Source organism: Telopea speciosissima, chromosome 3, assembly GCF_018873765.1.
Source record: "Telopea speciosissima isolate NSW1024214 ecotype Mountain lineage chromosome 3, Tspe_v1, whole genome shotgun sequence".
Classification (NCBI taxonomy): Eukaryota; Viridiplantae; Streptophyta; class Magnoliopsida; order Proteales; family Proteaceae; genus Telopea; species Telopea speciosissima.
In genome coordinates, this window is record NC_057918.1 from 71,787,047 (window position 1) to 71,810,083 (window position 23,037).

A 23,037-nucleotide genomic window follows, 5' to 3' on the forward strand; every position below is an offset into this window, starting at 1 on the left:
TCCAAGTGTGTGGCCTTCACCATCACTACCATGTGTCTATCTCTCTTCCTCATATGAAAAGACACCTCTACCCCCTTGTTTTGAGGATGAGGGGGATAGTCACATGGGAATGATGACGGAAACCATACTCTACGAGATGTAGGGATAGGTTGGTGGATATGTGCTTTTCCAAAATTACCTCTTTGTAATACTCTTATGTGACGTGGGGCTTCCGGTTCATGTGTGTTGCGGGATCGTGCACGAGTCTAAGGGGAATTAGTCGGCCACGGGCCGGACACCTCTAACCCAAAAAAAAAACCGCGCTACATAGGAGCCGAATCCATGCTTACGCGCCCAGTAGATTGGGTTCAAAAGCTCGGATTAGAATGGCGGGACATCACATCAGATATAAGGAGTCAGACACTCTCGCATACTCCATACTCCGACAAAATTCAGACGCCGAAGACACTCAACAGTGTAGCGAGATGGGAGACCAGCGCGAATACCTGCCCTCCTCCGAACAGTCACTCGATATAGAGATCATCAGAAGGTCTGTTTCTGATGTTAACTTCGAATCTCTTTAAACCCTCACTCTCGATTATCTGCCAGCATTCACTTTTTGTTAGTTGAATTTCTTTCTGCTTAGTCGAATGAAAGAGCTCTCAGGAATTCACAGAAGCTCCAAAGATATTTCCGTAATGTCCCCTAAAGATTCCGAGAAATTAAAAGATTTTGTTCTCCATCTCGGGGTAAGCCCGTTAATTTGTTGCTCTCCGTTTCCATTTCTATTTGCTGTTTCTTATGATTCTTCGTTTGAGACATTTCTAGAATGCAGAGAATCAGATTACGTCCGAGTTGTTGGGTTTTGATTCCTTAGCTCCTGAAGAATTGGGTAAGAAATCTATGCATTTTTCTTCTTCTTCTTTTTGACTTATTTACTTAGTTTTATTTTTCTCTTGCTCATGTACTGTTTTTACTTCATTTGAGTAGCAATTGCAAGAGAACTTAAATTTCCGAATAATGTCTACAAGTTCACTTGGTCTATCTTTTTATTCCCAAAAATAGTTTTCTCTTTCCTTTTTTCGCATTATCGTCTTCTATCTGTCAGAATTTGTTTATGTATCGATATAGATGCCTACTTGGAAAACACGACAGAAGAGCTAAAACTGGTGGAAGCTGAAAATGTGAAGATTTCTAATGAAATTGAGGTTCTTACCAAAACCTATATCGAAGGTGAGTTGGTCATAGCATTGTCATTGGTTTCTGAATTTATTTATTCCTTAGTAATTTACTTTCCTGTTGTATGTAGATTCCACTCGATTGGAGAGTGATCTTGACAGTTTGAGTAATTCATTGGAGCTCATTGAGCTGCAGGTATTTCCTTGAGAATTATGTGTGGAAGTTCCAAAGCTGAACTCAGTATCATTATATTTTTATCACATCATCAATTAGATGACTCGGACAACCTATTTAGTTCCTGGTTAAAATTGTACATCTGAGTTCCCCTCTTCTTTTGGATAGGGAGACCGGAATCCTACATTTTGGCAACTCATTGATAATTTTGTGCTGTGTTAAACAAGATCTGACCTTGAAAATGAATAAAATGATCGGTAAGTTTGATGTTGGGAAAAAGAAAATGGAAGTGCATACCGTACCATGTGGCAAGGAGAATAGTTGGCAGAAGGGAGAGATAAAAGCTCTGATCACAGTATTGAGTTGCGGTGTTAAAGAGGAAACTTATGGAACCTCTTTCCATGGTATCTCACAAACACTAACATGTTCTTAATCTAAAGCCTCATTTATTGACAATAATGAAACTAGTTGTATGAAATTCTTTTTAATAGATAACGACATCTTCAATATATTAAAAAATAAAACCCTAATAACTTAGAGGCTAATAAATTCATCTGAGTCGTCCATCCAAAATAAAACCTAACTCTTATTCCTAAAGCTTCCCAGATCTTTCTCGTAAGCTACCTTAGCTTGTAAGTTCTAATAATATTTTTTGCTTAAAGGATAAAGTCAAAAGAGCCTTGAATGCTATGTAGATTTAGAAAGAAGTTCTCATGCCTTTAAAAGCTCTGAAATTGGGTAGGTGATTGAAAATTACAGTGAACGGGAGCCAGGGTGGAAAATTTAACCATATACTTCAAAATGGTTGTTATATCTTGTGAGGTACTCCTGTTTTCAATGTAAGTTATGTTTCTGATGCTTCAGAATGTCAAGTCCTTGCCATGTCTGGGTAACATAGGTTGCAATTGGTTTGGTTGGGTTGATCAATGAGGGTAACACCTAAGCACCCAATCCTAGCTTGATCCATTTATTAGTCAGGTGGACAAATGAATCCTCGCCAGGAAAAAAAGGAATGGTGACTTCAGTCTCTGGTTAACAGTTTATTTTGTTTTGTATAGTGGGCTGGGCTTTGAAGATGAAAGTTGTGCTCTGAACCTGAATCTGATTCTTAAGTATGCTGTAAATGGCAACGTGAATCCTGAATAGAGGGAGGGGTTTGTCAGTCGCCAGGATTCCTTATAGCTGTCTATTACATAGTACCACGTTTCGGTTTAAATCTGTACATTTTTTCTGCAAATTTCGATGATTGATTTTGAGGGCCAAATGGCCAAATTAGGTCTTGAAACTTCTAGGAAACCAACATAGTGAAACCGTTAGATTTTAAAAAACCACATTCAAAATGCCAGTTTGACTTCGGACACTAGGTTGGTAGTGTACACTGTATACATTCTCTAACATGTCCTATTCGACACAATGTTTAGTACTAGAACACATAATTCAAGTAAAACAACTTAAATATGCATTAGGAATTGTTGTAATATGGGTACAAGGGTAGTATTGTCAATAGGGGTATTTTGGTCTTGTACTCATTCTAGATTGTTCTATTCTTTATTATAAATAAACCTGACCTGTGTCTCATTGACACAAGTCATTCTCCCATTTTTCCAGATTTCATCATGGGGAGCAAGGGAAAATCGACCTAGGGTTTTGGGTCATGTGTGAGAATAACAAAACAGCAGCCTCCCACCCAATCACAACATCACCACCGTAGCAGCACCACCTCCACTTCCGCCTCCATCACCCCTTCTACCTCCTCTCTCTCTTCTTGCAAGACCACCGCCCACCCTTCCTTACCTTTTTTCTTTCGTTTTTCCCCCTCCTTTTTTCCGCCTCTACAGCCCAAGCTGCAGGGGTCCTCTTCCCTGCCATTCTCTTTCGGCCTCCCTTGGTGGTGAGTGTATCCCACCAAGGGCTCTTTGCTTTCATCTATGCCTTAAATCTCCTATTTTTTTTATGTGCTGCTTCGTTGAGTGAGGCCTTGTGAAAAATTTTCCCCTTCTCTGTGGCCATGTCTTACAACGAAAATTCTGCCATTTCTTTTGGACAAGGAGGGTCCTCTGTGCACTATGAAAAGGATTTCCCTACCTTCCAGACTAACTTTGTTAAACTTGATGGCAGTAATTATCTCATGTGGTCGAGGTTTGTTTTGCTTGCTGTTGGTTCTCGTGGTTTGAAAAGCCATCTGACGGGTACCTCTGTTCGTCCTATTGCTGCAGGGAAGGCCCAAGATAAATGGGATCTCGACGAGTGCCTTGTGTGTCTTTTCTTCTCAATTCGATTGATCCATCTATTTCCCAGAGTTATCTTCTGATTGAGATTGCTACCGATGTCTGGAGTGTTGCCAAAGAAACCTATTCTAAGGTTGGTAATGCTGCCCAATGCTACGAACTCCGCCGGAAGATACATAAGATGGAACAGAAAGATCTCACTCTTAGCTAGTACTATAATACCATGAGGGGTATTTGGCAGACCTTGGATTTCTATGGGAAGTTTATTGCTACCTGTCAGGCTGACACTATTGCCTATCGCCAATGGGAAGAGAAGCTTCGGGTGTATGATTTTTTGTCGGGGTTGAATATGGAGTATGATCCTGTGCGTGCTCATGTCTTGAATAAGGATCCATTTCCTATCCTTGCATAGGCCTATGCAATTGTGGCCTCTGAAGAAAGCCGCCCTATATACTTTTCCTGCCAAAGGGACTCTGACCTCTACTGCTCGCTTTCCCGGGGTCCAGATTCGTAGTCTTGCTGCCCCATCTGGTCGCCCTCCTGTGAAGTGTGACTACTATGGGAAGGAGCGCCACACCAAGGATCGTTGTTGGAAACTCCACGGTCACCCACCTGAGCCTCGTGGGCGTGGTCTGCCAAGAACTGGAGGTAGTGCTGCCCACCAGTCGATCTCTGAGGATGCTTCCTCTAGTACACCTTTCTCTACCGATGAGATGAGTCACTTGCAGAGTTTGATGTCAAGGCTGGAATCTACCACTCCAGCACCTTTGGCCCATGCCAGTGTTGCCTCTGCTACTACTGCACCTCTCTCTGACAGTCCTTCCACAGGTATTTTGTTTTGTGGTCATAGCTCCTCTGTCAAATCTTTTTCTTGGATCATTGACTCGGGTGCTTCTAATCACATGACGAGCTCTCCTAAATTCTTTTCTCAGTATTTTCTATTAGCTAGCAACGATAAGGTCAAGGTTGCTAATCGTTCTTTTTCCCCTATATCTGGCAAGGGTGTTGTTCATTGTTCCCCTTCCCTTTCATTATCTTCTGTTCTTCATGTTCCCAATTTTTCAACTAACCTGTTATCCATTAGTAGTATTACATGTGAGCTCAATTATAAGGTGATTTTCTTTCTTTCTCACTGTGTATTTCAGGACTTGGAAACAGGCAGTACTATTGCATGTGGTAAAATGGAAGGTGGCCTGTACATGTTAGAGCAGCCTCCTATTGCGTTATCTACTGTGGCTTCTCTCCTAGGATCTGCTTTGACAGCCCTTGCTGATTTGCACACTTGGCACCGTCGTTTGGGATACCGACCCTTAAGAACTCTTTCTAGTTTATTTCCTAGTTTTACTAAATTATGTAATTTGAATAATTTTCATTGTGATGCTTGCATTCTTGCAAAGCAAACTCGAAATACCTATCCTGTGTCGGATAATCGTAGTATGGTTCCTTTTAGTTTAATTCATTCTGATGTGTGGGGCCCTACCCGTGTGGTATCTTCTTCTGGTTATAGATGGTTTGTGACTTTTATTGATTGTTTTAGTCGTACGACTTGGGTTTATTTAATGCAACAAAAGAGTGACGTGTTTTCTATATTTCAGCATTTTCACCATGTCCTTGGCTCTTGCCACAAGCAGTGCCTCACGTGGCCCGACTTTTGACGGGGTTTTGTCAAATAGCACCACAGGTGATGTTGCATGTTTTTCAAAACACCATGATGCATAACGATGTGTTGCCTTCCAATGGGGTTTTGCGCTACCTTGGTTGATTGTTGGCCCAGGGTGAGGTGATGGCCTAGGTGGGGGCTTGGACCTATTTGTGTCCTTCGCTCCTGCTACAAGGTGGGTGGGGGCTTGGACCTATTTGGGTCCCTGGCTCTTGCCACAAGCAGTGCCTCACGTGGCCCGACTTTTGACGGGGTTGTGTCAAATAGCACCACAGGCGATGTTGCATGTTTTTCAAAACACCATGATGCATAACGATGTGTTGCCTTCCAATGGGGTTTTGCGCTACCTTGGTTGATTGTCGGCCCAGGGTGAGGTGATGGCCTAGGTGGGGGCTTAGACCTATTTGTGTCCTTGGCTCGTGCCGCAAGGTGGGTGGGGGCTTGGACCTATTTGGGTCCTTGGCTCTTGCCACAAGCAGTGCCTCACGTGGCCCGACTTTTGACGGGGTTTTGTCAAATCGCAGGTTTCCACTCAGTTTGATGCTAAAATCAGAATTCTTCGGTCTGATAATGGCACTGATTACTCGGTCGGGACATTTCAGTCCTATTTTTCTGCCCATGGGATTATCCATCAAACATCCTCTGTTGATACTCCATCTCCAAATGCAGTGGCAGAAAGAAAAAACCGTCACCTTCTTGAGATTGCTAGGTCTATCATGTTTGCTATGAATGTTCCTATTCGGTTTTGGGGCGATGCTGCTACCATTGTTGCTTTTCTTATTAATAGGATGCCTTCCCATGGGCTTTAACCTGTTTGCTTCTCTTCCTGGGTCAGGTCCTTTTGACAAACCATCTTACCCCTCTTTACCCGCTTCCGGCTCAGGGTTGGGCTGCTCCTCTTTACCAGCTTCTGGCTCTGGGTCGGGCTGCTCCTCTTTGCTTGGGCCTGTCCCGGATCCGTTGGACCCAACTTCTTCTCTATCCGACATACTTTTAATCAAAGCTCTGCTGGGTCCCCGCGAGGCTCTTCCTCCACCTTATACGCCTGTTACTCCTATTGGAAGCTCTTATCGTCGCCGCCATCATAGCGAAACCAGGTCTCGTGCTGTGTTGACCAGGCTCCTTAAGCCTTCGTTGCCTCTCCTCCCTCTTCCCCAATGATCCACGACACCATCTGGAACACTCGTGGGCTTAACTCTCCCGCAAAGCAGGCTACTGTTCATTCTCGCATTCGAGCCTCTCGCTCTAGCTTTTGCTGTCTCTTGGAAACTCATATCAAAGAGCCTAATTCGATCAAAATTCTTTCCTCCATTGCCCCTGGTTGGTCTCTCCTTTCCAACTACTCCCACCACAACAATGTCCGAATTTGGATCTTATGGGACCCCTCTAGAATTCCATCTCCCTTGTTTCTTCTTCCTCTCAATTCTTGCTCACCAAGTTCTTGGACTCCTTGGGGGTATTTTTCCTTTTTCTTCTTGGTGGTGTATGCTGATAATTGTCCTACTCAAAGGACTTCCCTGTGGGCTGACCTCAGATCCATTGCTAACCAAATCGGTTCTCATCCTTGGGGGCTGGGGGGAGACTTCAATATTATCAGATACAGTCATGAAAAACCAGGTGGGGATCATATTGACTTGGAAGCTATGAATTCTTTTAATGAGTGCATAGAGGATATAGCTGCAAATGACCTCAGATGGACTGGTTTCCCCCTTACTTGGAGCAACAAAAGGGCTGGAAACAGTCGCATTGCTTGTAAGTTAGACAGAGTGCTTGTCAATGAAGAGTGGCTAGCTTCTTTCCCTTCCTCTCAGGCCTCCTTTGGCAACCCGGACATCTCAGATCATTCCCCCATCTCCCTAGCAATCCAACCCTTCACTTCTTTTGGTCCAAAACCCTTCAAATTCTTTGACATGTGGTCCTCTCATCCTACTTTTTTTCCGGTTGTTCAAGAAGCTTGGGAAAAGCCTGTTTTTGCATTCTCCACCCCTCTCATTGCTTTCTCTAAGAGGCTCAAAAATGTCAAGGCTGCTCTCAAAGACTGGAACCTCAATATCGTTGGCAACATTACTCTCCAAGTAAAGGAGTGTAAAGACAGGCTTGCTCCCATTCAGGCTCGGCTGCAATCTGATTTGCTTAATGATTCTCTTGCTGTTGAAGAAAAAGAGGTCTCCATTCATCTCTCCTCCTTGCTTGCTAGAGAAGAAAGTTTTCTCAAGCAAAAATCGAGAATCAAGTGGTTAGACTTGGGAGATTCAAATTCAGCTTATTTTCATCGTTCTGTGAAAGCTAGAGTTAATGCTAACTCCATTGTTCAGCTCTCTCGCCCGGATGGCTCTATTGTAAATACAGTAAAGGACATCAAAGACTTGGTTGTCCAGCATTACAGAGGCATTTTCTTTGGCCCTCAGGAGGATCAAGATCCCATCCTGAATCACTTGCTCAACAAGTTCATTGCCCCAGAATATTTTGCTTCCTTAAGTTCCATCCCGAAAGAAGATGAAATTGTGGAAGCTATCCACTCCCTCAAGGTTAATGGAGCTCTAGGTCCGGATGGTTTTAGTATGGGATTCTTTTTAGCTGCTTGGGACATCATCAAATCAGACCTTATTGCTGCAATTGAGAGCTTCTTCCTCAATCCCAATCAAATCAAAGGGATCAATCACACTTTCCTATGTCTCATCCCGAAAAAGGAAGGTGCAATTGCTATGAATGATTTTAGGCCCATTGCCCTCTGCAATCTGCTCTACAAGTTCATTGCCAAGATTCTTGCTCGAAGGCTCAAAAGTGTTGTAGATCTCTTGGTAAGCGATAACCAAATGGCCTTCATCCCTGGCAAGAACATTTCTGATAACATCCTTCTGTGTAATGATATTGTCAGAGGATTTGATAGGAAAAACCATTCTCCCTCGCTTCTCTTGAAGATTGACATCCACAAAGCCTTTGATTCTCTAAGGTGGGATTATATTGCTTGAGTGATGACTCAGATGGGATTTCCCTTGGCCTTTGTAAATTGGATTAGCTCTTGCATCTCTTCCCCAAAGTTCTCAGTGTTGGTCAATGGGAGCCCAACAGGTTACTTTGGAGCTACTGTGGGGATTCGGCAAGGCTGCCCTCTTTCCCCTTGTTCACTATTGCTTTGGAAATCCTCTCCAGAGAGATCCAACTTTGTACTGATCAGCAGCTCATCACTCCTATGCCCAAGTGTAAAGCCCTCAAGCTTACTCATTTGGCCTTCGTGGATGATTTGATGATATTCTCCAAGGCCTCGGTTACCTACTTAGAGTCTATTTTGCTATGTCTTCAGCATTTCAAAGAGCTTTCGGGTCTCTGCATCAACCCTTCCAAGTCCCTCATCTTCTTTGCTGGAGTTTCAGAGATTGACAAAGTTGCCTTCCTTGTCAAATCAGGTTTCCTTGAGGGCCAACTTCCAGTCAAATATTTGGGGATCCCTTTGATTCCTGCAAGGTTTTCTGCCCACCACTGCACCCCTATGTTGGATTTGATCCGGAAGAGACTTCAACTTTGGAAAAGCAAGCTTCTCTCCAATGCAGGCAGGTTGGTCCTTATTAAATCTGTTTTGGAGGCTTCTTATATCTACTGGTCGGGTATTTATGGCCTTCCTCAATCTACTATCAAGTCCCTTGAAGCTCTTATGGCTTCCTTTCTATGGAAGGGCTCAGATCCCTCTCGGTTCCTTCATCCCTTAAGTTAGGCTGCTGTGTACCTTCCCAAGAAGGAAGGAGGGTTAGGCATCAAAAGAATCAAAGAAGTGAACACACCTGGTATCATTAAGCTTATCTGGAAGATTGCTTCGAAGAAAAAAAGCATCTGGGTAGATTGGATTTATTCGGGGCCCCTGTGCCATGACTCTATTTGGACTGCCACATCCTTATCTGATGCTTCTTGGGTCTAGCAGAAAATTCTTGCCAACCGTCATTTGGTCCTTCAAGTCATTCGCACCAACATTGGAGATGGTCGCTCTTCCTACCTCTGGCTGGACAACTGACACCCTATGGGAATTCTTCTTCACCGGGTCATCCCGAGAACCATTTACACATCGGGCCTCCATGGACTATCCTTGGTGGCTGATATCCTTGATCATAATGGCTGGGCTCCTCCCCTATCCGGCCCTCCCCTTAATCTTATCTGGCATGAGCTCCCCTCCATCTCAAGAAGGTCTACGACAAGAGGTGACTGTGTTTCCTGGACGTCAAACAGCTCTTGCTCCTTTTCCTCCAAAGTGGCTTGGAATTTTATTCGTTTGAAAGGCCCATTGGTTCCTTAGCCATAGTTCGAAATCTCGCGAGATCTCGTCGAGATATCGCCGAGATTCTCGAGATTCTCGGTTTTTTCAAAAACCGAGTCGAGATGGCAAGGGAAACAGAAAAGTACCATATCTCGGCGAGATCTCGCCGAGATCTCGTCTCAATATCATCTTGAATTTTTATTGAAAAACAGAAGACATTGCAAGATCTCGGCGAGATCTCGGGTCGAGTTTCGGGTCTCGGTTACTGGATATGGGTCACTTCACTCACTTTACCCATTTAACTTAAAATGTTAGGCATATACATGCTGTAAACAGCAAGGTTCGAAAGAACCTTGCTTTGTCGAACCTTGCTTTCTATTATTTGGCTCTCTTCTCTCTAACTCTCTTCTTCTCTCAATCTTCTCTTCCCTTCTTCATTTTTTGGTTGGATTGAAACATTTGGAAGCTGAATTTGGTGGCAAAGTGAAGATTGCAGCTCAATTTTGGAGGATTGCTCAAGTTTGTGAAGGTTTTTGATGGTTTATAATGCTTATTAACTTGTTTTCCTATTAATTAAATGTTTTGTTTGAGTTCTATGTACATAAATTATGTCATTAATGTATATACTATGCTATTTTAATACGTCGCTGCCTACCAACTAAGGGTCCGATGTAAAAGTCATATTTGGACTTTGTTTTTGTAAAATCTAATAATGCCATTGTGTTTAAATGGCCTAAAATAGGCTGTCTACTGATTTTCAGACCCAACAGAGGTCTAAAACCCACCGAGATGGGCTTCCGAGTCGGAAAAAAAAAAAAGTGCACAAATTCGCCGAGATCTCGGCCCAACTCGGTTTTTTCAAAGGCCGAGATGGCCCTGAGACCTGAGATTTCGGACTATGTCCTTAGCGTAAGCTTCTTTGGTTCAAGCACCACATTCCTTGTCACTGCTTCACGGCCTGGAGAGTCTTCAACAAATGTCTTCCAACTCAAGCCTTTCTTCGCAGCCGTCAGATCTCAGTCTCCCCTGCTTGCTGCCTTTGCTGGAACAATGATGAAGACTTGAACCATCTTTTCTTTGAGTGCCCTATTGCAGCTGCCATCTGGAAGGGTATTCTCCTCAAATGTTGGCCTGCCCACAGAAGAATCCTTCCATTCTCTAGAGAGTGGATTTGGATCGATATGACCTATGCTGGCTCCTCTATTTGTGATTCGGTTGGGAAGATGGCGTTTTGTGCAATTCTCAACCATATTTGGATGGAGAGCAATTTAAGGAAATAGACCTCCAATTCTCGAACTTACCAGAAGATTTGGGATTCCATTTCTTTTGAAATTAAAGCAAAGTTATCTCCAGTCCCTCCTTCTAGTTGTCTTGACACCCCTAGGAACAGGATCATTGTTCAATCCTTGGGTCTCTCTAATGTATCTTTGGTTGCTTCGGCCTCCCTTAGCTAATGCTTAGGCTGGCTGGTTTTTTTCCCCCCCCTTTGAGGCCCTTTGTAATTCTTTTTTCTCTTCTCTTTTGGTAATGAAATTTCTATTCACCCTAAAAAAAGGATGCCTTCCCGTGTGCTTAATAATAAGAGTCCAATCGAAACTCTCCTTGGTACTGTTACCTTTCCAGTTCCTCCTAAATTCTTTGGCTGTGTTGCTTTTGTCCGTAATCATCATGTCCATGGGAAGTTAGATCCCCGGGGTCTTAGGTGTATTTTTTTGGGCTACTCTGCTACCCAAAAAGGATATAAATGTTATCATCCTTCTTCTCGGAAAAGTTTTTGTTTCCATGGATGTTGTTTTTTAGGAAGATGTTCCCTTCTACCCTGTCCCTCTTCAGGGGGAGTTTGTTCATAAGGAAGAGGTCCTTCAAATTCCTATAGATCCACCATGGGATGAAGAAGATGTTCTTGAGGATGGGGTTACTAGCCAAGAACAGGTGCAAAGCCAAAGTTACGTTCCTGTTCAGGGGGAGACTCCTGTGCCTATTGAAAATACTATTAAGCTTGGGAAGAAAAAAGTAGTTTAGGAAGATGAGTCACTTCACATATATGCCAGGAAGAGTAAGCTCGACCAGAACAGGCCTATTACCATCTTTCATCTAAGATTGACTGAAACGGTTCCAAGTTCTACTAACTTTGAACCCTTTGGTAAGCTTCCATCTGTTCCTCCTTATGATCCTACTTTAGTTCTTCCTTTTGCTGTTAGGAAAGGTAAACGCAGTTGCACTCATCACCCGATTTCTAATGTGGTTTCTTATGACTCATTGTCTCCTAGTTTCCAGACTTTTCTTGCTTCCCTGTCCTTTGTTTCTCTTCCTAACTCCTGGCAGGAGGCAGTGGCACATTCGGACTGGAAAGAAGCTATGGAGGAAGAGATGAGAGCACTTGGAAAAAATAATACGTGGGATTTGGTTCAGCTTCCACCGGGAAAGAGAGCTGTAGGGTGTAAATGGGTATTTGCTGTCAAGCACAAGGTTGATGGAAGTATTGAGAGATATAAAGCCAGGCTGATTGCTAGAGGCTTTACTTAGACATATGGGATTGACTAGCTGGAGACGTTTGCTCCAGTAGCTAAGATGAATACTGTGAGAGTTCTCCTATCTTATGCCATAAATTTGGGATGGAATTTATTTCAGCTTGATGTAAAATGCATTCTTGCATGGTGAATTGGCTGAAGAAGTCTACATGGATATTCCACCAGGTTTTGATTCTCAGAAGACTCAGGGAAAGGTGTGTAAGCTCAAGTGAGCTCTTTATGGGTTAAAGCAATCCCCTAGGGCATGGTTCGGTAGGTTCCATAAAGCTATGGTCTCCAATGGATTCAAGCAAAGTAAGGCAGATCACATACTCTTTATTAAAAGGACTACCGAACATGTGACGATGTTGATAGTGTATGTTGATGACATTGTCATCACAGGGAGCAGCCAGGAGGAGATTGATGCTTTAAAGACTTTTCTGGGTACTGAGGTTGAGATCAAAGATCTAGGTAAGCTTAGTTACTTCTTGGGTATTGAGGTTGCCTACTCTAACAAAAGAATTTCTTTATCCCAAATAAAGTACACCATGGACTTATCTGAGACAGGTATGTTGGGATGTAAGCCAACTGACACTCCTGTAGAGCCTAATCGTCACCTTCGGTCAAAAGAAGGAGTACCTGTTGATAGAGAGCAGTACCAGAGACTGGTAGGACGTCTGATTTATTTGTCCCACGCTCGTCCTAATATTGCCTTTGCAATAAGTCTGGTGAGCTAGTATATACATGACCCCTACTCTACACATTTGGATGCTGTCTACAGAATTTTGAGATATTTGAAAGCTTCTGTTGGAAAAGGAATTTCGGTATCTCCTTATGGACATATGAAGGTTGAAACATATACAGATGCAGATTGGGCTGGGTCTCTTGATGATAAGCGTTCAACTTCTAGCTACTGTACATATGCTGGAGGAAATCTTGTTACCTGGAGGAGCAAGAAGCAAACAGTTGTTGCTCGTTCCAGTGCAGAGGCTGAGTTTCGGGCTATGGCCCAAGGTATTTGTGAGGTTCTTTGGCTCTAAGAACTGTTGCAAGATCTTGGAATTGAGGCTGATTTACCTATGCGATTGTACTCTGATAGTAAGTCCGCAATCAGCATTGCTCACAATCCTGTTCGTCATGATTGAACAAAGCACGTGGAGATAGACCGTTACTTCATTAAGGAGAAACTTGACAGTGGTCAGATGTGCATTACCTTTGTTCCTTCTGATGACCAGCTTGCGGATATTCTTACTAAAGGCCTAAGTTCTAAGTTGTTTAGTTCTATTGTTAGCAAGTTGGGCATGATAGATATCTATGCACCCACTTGAGGGGGAGTGTTGTAATATGGGTACAAGGGTAGAATTGTCAGTAAGGGTATTTTGGTCTTGTACTCATTCTAGATTGTTCTATTCTTTATTATAAATAAAGCTGGCCTGTGTCTCATTAACACAAGTCATTCTCCCATTTTTCCAGATTTCATCATGAATGAATAGACATCTTCTACCAAAAAAAAAAAAAAGAAAAAGAAAAAAGGAATGACTAGACATCAAATTATAAATCAATTCATAAATCATGCATCATACATGGTTTGTTACAAAGAGTTACTTATATCGGAGTCCTAGGATCCTAGTACCAAAATGAGTTCCAGGCATGATCAAAACTGTGGAATGCCTCCAACTTTGAATCTGGCACAAATACTTCCAACAATGCAGCAAATCGTCGCTTCCATTGTGTTCCTCTATTGCCCAAGTACTTGTTCAACCTTGTACAACAGTGATTTGGCCAAGAAACCACCAAAAATGGGTTTTCCAAGCTTTTGAGTCGAAAGTCGAAAGTCGAAACTAGGTGAAATGGGTCAGAATTTCAACCCATTTCGTTCGAAATGTGGTATTTAAAGTGTTAGAAAATCAGAATTTTATAACCAGATTAGAGGGATCAAAGAAGGAAGAAGAAGAAACAGAAAAGGAGAAGAGAGAAGATGCACGCAAGTCTCAAGAGATGGGAGAGATCGTGCGGCAAGACAGAATGTTTTTGCCACAGGTCTGTCCCTATTATATTTATAATCAAAACAAAATAAAGGTAAGGACAATAATGCCCCTACAACTAACCTACAATACATAAGACGTAAGTACTAATAGAAAACACGGGAAAAAGACTAAACTGTCCCTAATATCAAAACTTCAACACTCCCCCTCAAGCTGGAGCGTATACATCACCCATGCTCAGCTTGTTACAGCAAGAATGGAAACTAGGGGCAAAAAGAGACTTAGTAAACAAATCGGCTGGCTGATCGGACGAAGAAACAAACGGAGTTTCAATCAGCTTCTTCAACACAACATTATGAACCAAGTGACAATCTTCAATATGTTTGATCCTCTCATGGAAGACCGGATTACTAGCAGTATAGATGGCTGCATTATTGTCACAATACATCTTCATAGGAGTCGGTACCAGAAAACCCATCTCAAGAAAGTAATGACCGAATCCAAATTAGCTCAGCTGTAGTATGTGCCATAGCTCTATACTCAGCCTTATCACTAGACCTAGCCATTGTTCGAGAACTCGTTTCGTTTCGGTATTTCGGGCTGACCGAAATATTGTATTTTTCTGGTATGTTTCGGTAGGTCATTTCGGTGGGTTTTAGGCCAAGTTAAGGCCTGAAACTTCATGGAAACCCTATTTTAGGCTATATAAACACATTTAAATGTTCAAATTGCAAAAATAGTCTCCCAAAATGGTGTTTTCGACACCGTGAAGTTGTAGATCGGCTTCCGGTGTCTAACATATATTTATTTCATCACAAACAAACATATTGATCATGCATTTCCCTAAAAAAAACCAATTTTGAGAATATGGTTTTACCTGGAATAGTGGAAAGGCTTCACAGATGTGCTAAGAAGTTTGAATCTTGTGTTCTCCAAGTGGTTCCGGCGTAGATGCGGCAAGGATTCAAATGGGAAGTGGAAGAATGGAGAAGAAATGAGCAAAAACCAAGCAAAAACAAAAAAACCAGAGCTGTTTTGAAGTCTCGTTTCAACCGAGACTGACGAAATGTGGTCTTTTATATAAAGGGGTTTGACGAAAAATTCGAAATCTCGCGAGATATCATGAAATTTCGAGAATTTCGCTCGAGATATTGTATTTTTTCGATTCGAAGTAGCATTTCGTTTCGAGCAGCTCGAAATATCCGAAATCTCGATCGAGGTTTCGCAAGATTTTGAACTATAAACCTAGCAACCGTGGTTTGTTTTTTGCTTCGCCACGTAATCAGGTTCCCGCCAACAAAACTACAATACCCTGTGGTAGATTGACGATTACTGGCTGAACCTACCCAATCTGCATCAGAGTACGCAACTAACTCCATATGTCTATTGGGACGATAAATAAGCCCCTTCCTAGGAGCACCCTTAAAATATCAAAGAACCCGAATAGTTGCATCCCAATGAGACTTACAAGGAGATTGCATGAACTGACTGAGAACCCCAATAACAAATGATATGTTCAGCCTAGTGACACTCAAAGATATTAACTTCCCAATCAAGCTTCTATAGGAGTGAACCTCCTAAGGAGGTTCACCATCATCAATCCCAAACTTTTTATTAGGATCCATAGGAATATCCACTGGTTTGGCAGCATGCATACCAGTATCAGTCAAGAGATCTAAAACATACTTTCTTTGAGACAGGCTGATCCCCTTTTTGCTTCTAATAACCTCAATCCCAAGAAAGTAATGAAGCTGGCCCAAGTCTTTGGTCTGAAAATGCTGCTGTAACACTGTAAGTAATCTTTTACCTCCTTAATGCCACCCTCATCATTTCTTGAGACAGTGATGTCATCATAGACAACAAGAACAACCAATTTCTCTCCTTGGCGACGAAGAAACACTGAATGGTCAGAAAAAGACTGAGAAAAACATAACCAATCACAATAGCGCTGAATTTCTCGAACTAGGTCCGAGGAGACTGTTTCAGCCCATAAATAGCCTTGTGCAGCCTACACACACGTCCACCATTCTCCCCCTGAGCAACATATCCTGGAGGTTGCTCCATATATACTTCTTCAAGTATGTTACCAAAGAGGAAGGCATTTTTTAATGTCTAGCTGAAATAAAGGCCAAGCAAAATTTACAGCCATAGAAATAAGAAGGCGAATTGAATTCAGCCACAGGAGAGAAAGTCTCAAAATATTCTACACCATAATGTTGGGTGTTTCCTTTAGCTACCAGGAAAGCCTTAAGCCGCTCAACAAAACCATCAAAGTGATACTTGATAGTATACATCCACCTACACTTCACCAGGTCTTTACCAGGAGGTAACTCCACCAACTCCCATGTATCGCGAGTCAATAAGGCATCCATTTCCACATCCATGGCTTTCTTCCAAGCAGGGATAGAAAGAGATTCAGTGTGGGTGCGAGGACTGGTATAAGTAGAGAAAGAGTGAGCAAAACTATGATAACAGGATGGAAGATGTGAGAGAGACACAAACTTATCAATGGGATAAGCAACTAAGGATTTTTTAGTACATGACCGCTTACCTTTACGAGCAGCAATTGGCAAGTCATTTGGTTCAGCTGGTAAGTCAGGAAGAGTAAGTAAGGGAGGAACCACACCAGAGATTGAGGATGGTACCGGAAGAGATGGAGATGAACCAGTAGTATCTGTACTGTGTTGCCCAATATTCCTCTTACGTCGATGCACCTACAGTGGAGGGTTAAATAGAGGAACAACCACAGGGATGAGAGGAGGTCAGACACAGTCAAAGGATCATCCGACAAGATGGGCTGATCAGAGAAGTAGGAGGTACCTTCAAAGAAGGTGACATCAGCACTAACAAACTGTCTCCTAGTAATTGGGTCATAACACCGGTACCCCTTCTGAGTACGGGAGTAACCCAGATAACACACTTAGTTGATTTAGGATCTAACTTACAAGGTTTAAAATATCGGTATTGAGTATCGTATCGGTCAAGCGATTTTAAGAGACGTATCGTATCGTATCGTATCGGAGATACGCATCGATCAGTGCAGAAACACATGAAAATGATCAAAATACACATGGAAATAGACTTTTGGACACAAAAAACAATATAAACAAGCAATATATGTCATTTATCATGCATATACACTAAGAATTGTGAATAATGTATAACCACACAAGTGCGGCACTTTGAAATTGTTATAAAAGATGAGATTTCTTACATGTTTTAATCGTCTATAGCCATGAAGAGTATTGGATGATGCAAAGGATGATATTGTAGCACTCCTTGATTCATTTTTGAGTCCAAAAGTGTGAAAACCAAGATTAAATGCAAGAGTTTAGTTTCTTGGTTGAGTGTTTTCCTTCATTTTTCTGTTAGAATAGGAGTTGTAACGAGTCTCTGAGTGAAAATGGTTTTTTAATTCACATAAAAATGGTTATTTATTTATTTATTTATTTATGGAATGTATTGGTATGTATCGAGCCGTATCGGCCGATACGTATCGATACATATCGATACGTATTAAACCACCCATAGAACCCTTTACTGGACGTATCGATATGTATCGATACATATCGGTCGTATTGGTTGATACATTTCGATACAATCCGAGATAGTTCATTTAAAAAAAAGAAACGTATCGGTACTGACCGATACTGATACGTATCGGTCGATACGATACGCATTGATACTGTAAACCATGCTAACTTATCACCTGATTGATGGAGATTATGAACAAAACAGACACAGCCAAAAACCCGAGGTGGTAAGTTAAAAATCGGTAAGTCTGGAAATAAAACAGAGAAGGGAGGCTTGTCGGCAAGCACAGAAAAAGGCATTCGGTTAGTTAAGAAACAAACAGTAAGAACTGCATCACACCAAAAATGTTTAGGCACTTGCATATGAAGCATCATAGCACGGACGATCTCAAGTAAATGTCTATTTTTCCGTTTCGCTACCCCGTTTTGTTGAGGGGTATAGGAACAAGTGGTTTGGTGAATCATGCCATTATGAACACAAAAGGAAGAAATTTCATTTTGAACAAATTCTAAGGTATTATCAGAATGAAACTCTTGAATAGAGGCTTTAAATTGGGTCTTTATTTCATTGCAAAAATTGCGAAATACATGTAAATTCAGAACAACCCTTTAAAAGATATAACCATGTAAGTCTGGAATGGTCGTCCACAAATGTGACAAAATACCGAAAAACCATGTCTAATACTTGCACGACAAGGACTCCATACATCTAAATGCACTAAAGAAAATAAAGAAGAACTACGGGGCACAGTGCGAGACGGATAAGAAGCACGATGATGTTTACCCAACTCGCAGCCCTCACACTCAAACCTATCTAAAGACTTTAAATTGGGGAAACAAAATTTTTAACCTAAACAAGGACAAATGTCTTAACCGACATTGCCATTGGAATGGCGACTCTCCACCAACAGTAGTTGCAGCTGCAGAAGCACATGGGCCAGCATCGTAAAGATAATATAGGCCATCTTTCTCACGCCCTCCACCAATTGTCTTCCTCATGTGAAGATCCTGAAAAAGACAGTGAGAAGGAAAAAATGTTACTGAGCAATTTAGATTTTTAGTGAGTTGACTAATTGAAAGAAGGATTAAGGGAAATTGAGGTACATGTAATACGGAAGAAAGAGAAAGGTTAGAGTTAAGGCAAACAATACCATGCCCAGTAACAGGTGTAGAAGAGCCATTGGCAAAGATAACAGGTGAAGTATGAGAATTAAATGAAATGGAACTGAAAATAGATGACTTACCAATCATGTGAGCGGAAGCCCCCGAATCAATAATCCAGGGAGTGGAAGTGGTGGAAAGAAAGGCAGGTGTACCTGCATGGGCCAATGTGGCAGCGGAAGTAGATGCCCTAGTAGTGGAAGTGGATGACTCAAGACTCTTTATGTGGCGCATCAGCTGATGAACCTCATCACGAAGAGCGGTGGAGGATTCTGCCATGGCTGAACCTGATTTAGTATCACTGGATGCAACCATGTCTATACCTTCTTCAGGAGCTGCATGATTGGCCAAGTGTTGAGCCCATTCTGGTTTCCCATGCTTGGACCAGCATGTATCAACAATGTGATTGGATTTCCCACAATAAGAACACTGCCCGACAGCTTTGTCAATATGCTGCCCACCAGATCCACGGCCTCCAATACCACATCCTCCCCCTGAACCACGGCTTCTGCCATGGCCTCTACTAGCAGTGAATGCTGAGTTTTCCTTGGGGGTGGTGTCTGGTTTGGAACTAAGAGAGACAATAAACTGCAGCCTTGAATAAGTATCATTAAGAGTGGGAACCGAATCACCAGCAAGTAAGTGACCCTTCATAGCCTTCAGATTAGGATTCAATCCAGCCAAAAATTTTGAGACAAAGAATTCATTCCGTTGGGCCTTCAGTGGTAAGGGACTGAAACACGTTCAATTCTTCAACGATCCCCTTAAAAGCACTGTAGTACTCCTGAAGAGATTTATCAGACGGTTGGAACTGGAATAGCTTCTCATAAAGCTCAGAAATATGGGTCATACTGTTCTCTTGAGAATATGCCTCCTTCAAGTCATCCCACACTCCCTTAGCAGTCGTGTGAAACATGGCATTAGCTGCAATGTTGGGTTCCATGCTATTCCACAACCAAATCAGAATAATTGCATTCTCCTTCACCCAGGTGCTGTAATCCTTAGAATCTGGAGCCAGAGGGTCAGAAATAATGTAGCGAAGTTTGTCCTTAGCCATAATGTAGACACGAACAACTTTGGTCCACAGTAGATAGTTAGAACTCCCCTTGAGTTTGATAGATGTAATCTGAGCATTGACATTGTCTGTAGAATTCTCTGTATCAGCCATTTAGAAGAGATGGCTCTTCAGGGGGGAAAAAAAGAAAAGAAAAAAGAAAGGAGTTAGGGCAGCAGCAATTGGTTCAGGAAAATGTTCAAACACCTGTAAGGCAGCAGTAGTAGATAATTCAAGGAGCAGCTAACACAACTAACTCCAGTATTGTAGTGGTAAAAAAAGAGCAGCAACTGACTCCAGTAGGTAGAAGAGGTTGAATCTTCAATCAGCAAGAAGAAACAACAAGCAGAATATAAGGTGAAATCGAAGAGACCATCCAAGGGGAGATCAATATCAAATACCACCAACTTCAAATATGAAGCATAGGGATGGAAATTGATATACAATCAATTGCAATCACCAACTAGAAACCATAGCATCACAACCTTGAATCATCACAGCTCCAAAAACATCCATTCAAAGAAAGTCGATTTTGTCAGGGTTTTGCTAGAGATTGACATTGGCAGTCCTTGGGTGTAGATGATTGAATCTTCAAATCAGTAAGCACCATCAGTGTAGGTAGGGATAAAACACTCCACGAATATTGAGAGGAGTGTTTTAACTCATTGCAAAAGCAGCAGTAGGTGGCTGCACACCACAAGGGAAAATCAAGAAGGAGAGATCAACAGAAAATCGTGGGAGGGTCCTCTAATCTGATTGTAATTGCCATGATACCATGTTAGAACATCAGAGTATTATAACCAGATTAGAGGGATCAATGAAAGAAGAAACAGAAAAGGAGAAGAGAGAAGATGCACGCTAGCCTCAAGAGGTGGGAGAGAACCTGCGGCTAGAACAGAATGTTCTGCCGCAGGTCTGTCCCTATTATATTTATAATCAAAACAAAATAAAAATAAGGACAATAATGCCCCTACAACTAACCGACAGTACATAAGACTGAAGTACTGACAGAAAACAAAAGGAAAATTCTAAACTGAAATATTTTGCATAATTTCGCGAAACTTTGGCAATACTGTGTACCATGGTCTATTATGAACCCCTCTCAGAAGTTATGACTAGGAAATCATTTCCTGGTATCTGGATTCTTTAATGGTGAGCTCCTTGAAGCTCCGACTTAGCCCTACCCCCCCCCCCCCTCCAATAAAATTCAGGGGATTCATGAGATTTGAGTTGGTTAGCCCATTACTTTGGGTTTTTACTTTGGATTAGAGTTAGCCCATATGATTGTTACCAGATGTTCATATGCTTGGTGTTCTCTTTAAGGACACCGAGTTCGGCTTGGGTGCGGGAGTGGTTAGTTATCTGCTTCGTCGCATGGGCCCAGCTTAGGGCTCTGCTGGTATGTTGGCAATGATTGTCCTGTAAATACTGAACAGTTTTTTAATTGAGGATAACATGTTTCTCCTACAAAAGAATCTCATTCTCTCTTTTGGCTTGGGTATGTGAGTAATAGGAGATCTGCTTGGTCATATGGGACCAGCCAGGGCTCTACTGGCAGGTTCACAATTTTGAATGAGAGAGACTGTCTTCTAAAGAGTGAAAAATTCATTTATTGAGGATAACGTGTTTCTCCAACAAAAGAATCTCAATCTCACCTTTAGCAAAAGATTTGATCAAGGCAATAGATATTCCTCATTTCATTGTAGGTTTGCCATAATTCCTAGTTTCAATTCACTCATTTGAAGTGTTATATTTTTTCTTTTGAAGAAAAGAAAGCGAAGAAATTGATAACATCCAGAGACCTATTAATTGCCTTGCATCCACTGTGACATGTTTTTGAGAAATAATCTAAAAATTACTCAAGATTACATTGACAAAAACAAAGGAGGTTGGCATGGGTAAAAGAAAGAAATGAAATCTATACACCAATTTTTCACGTCACATCTAGAATGATATGCTTTTGAAGGAAATTTTTGATAAAAAGGAGATTCCTGCATAAAATGAAGAGGGGAGGGGGGGGGGGGGGGAGGAACCTAATATGATTTCTTTGGTTGTCTGAAATAACGACGAAATAACAGGATTGAAAGGGGAAAATAGATAAATGAATTCCTATCCCAGAAAAAAGGAAAAAACCATTACTGCCGATTCTTAAAGATTTGGCTAAGCAGCATTTTTCAGCATGCCACTCAAGTTTCTGACAAAGGAAGCTTTTATAAGTACCTCTTGTATTATATCTAGAGCTGCTACCAGTCAGCAATCAACATGTAGTAGAATAGCTGATTGTTGTTCTTTTTCACTTGTCTAATGGATCTGTCTTTTGTTTATATTTACTTAACCCTATACTTTTTCTTCTAGGGTCTGCAAAAGCTACAAGGGAATGGACATATTGGGTGCTCAATATCTGAAGAAAACCAAGAAGCACCTGGAGATTATAATTTCGAGGTTAGGAAGTTTCTTTCCATATTTTACTTTCTCCCTCCCCCGTTTTACTTGTTTCTTTAAGAAAGAAGATCTTCTTATGAGTGGAACTTGTTTTACTAGTGAGGAAATTATATTGAATTATTGTATGCCAAAGCTACACCGGGCAGGAAAAAATGTTACATTGAAAAGGAAAACAAGAACATATTAATGATCTCTAGAGTACAAAACTTGACTGTATAACTATTAGTAATAAAGTGTCACTTAATGGAAATATTCATCCAATTTTATCCCTCCATAATCCTTCAACATGGATGACTGCTTTATCAGCAACATACTAACATTTATTTCAAACTTCCGCTACCTAGCAAAGGCCATACGAAAGATTCTTCAGGCGTCAAGAGGATTTCACCTCTTGTCCTAAATGATCCACTTGACTGCAAAGACATCCAGATGTCCGAGGAGAACTCCATACTGCGGCAGATAGGGGTACAAATACCGTAACTCATACACTGAAATGGGCAAAACATATATAGTTTCCTCCTGGTCCTAGCAAGGATCAAGTCTTCACAGTAAAAATGCCTTTTATAGAGATTTGTGTTTGATATATGGTTGTAAACAATAATAAAAGAAGAAGAAGAAGAAGAATCGATGTGTTTGTGTAACTCTTGGGTGTTTTCCATTTGGTGATGGAGCTCCCAGTTCATTCAATATGTATCCACTTAAAGGTTACACTAGGGTAATAAGAAAGAAGCAAACAAAACAAAATACTCAAACTATACTTAACTAGAACCAAGACACGAAACAGTCTCTACTAACACTACTTGCATAGGGGAATCATCTATAAATCCAATCTCAGTCAACAATTGTATCACCCACATCATCTCACAAGTAACTGTGCCATGACTTG

At 41.6% G+C, this 23,037-nt stretch overlaps 1 protein-coding gene across 1 annotated transcript in view; it reads left to right on the forward strand.

Moving 5' to 3' along the window:
* Positions 1–441: 441 nt before the first annotated feature.
* LOC122656629 overlaps positions 442–23,037 on the forward strand; it is a 107,199-nt gene continuing 84,603 nt past the window's right edge. The window contains exons 1-6 of the mRNA XM_043851235.1: positions 442–529; positions 626–728; positions 808–871; positions 1,111–1,212; positions 1,289–1,353; positions 22,065–22,151. Of these exons, the coding sequence (XP_043707170.1) occupies positions 465–529; positions 626–728; positions 808–871; positions 1,111–1,212; positions 1,289–1,353; positions 22,065–22,151 (486 nt within the window). The 5' untranslated portion in view covers positions 442–464. The remainder of the gene's footprint in view (positions 530–625; positions 729–807; positions 872–1,110; positions 1,213–1,288; positions 1,354–22,064; positions 22,152–23,037) is intronic.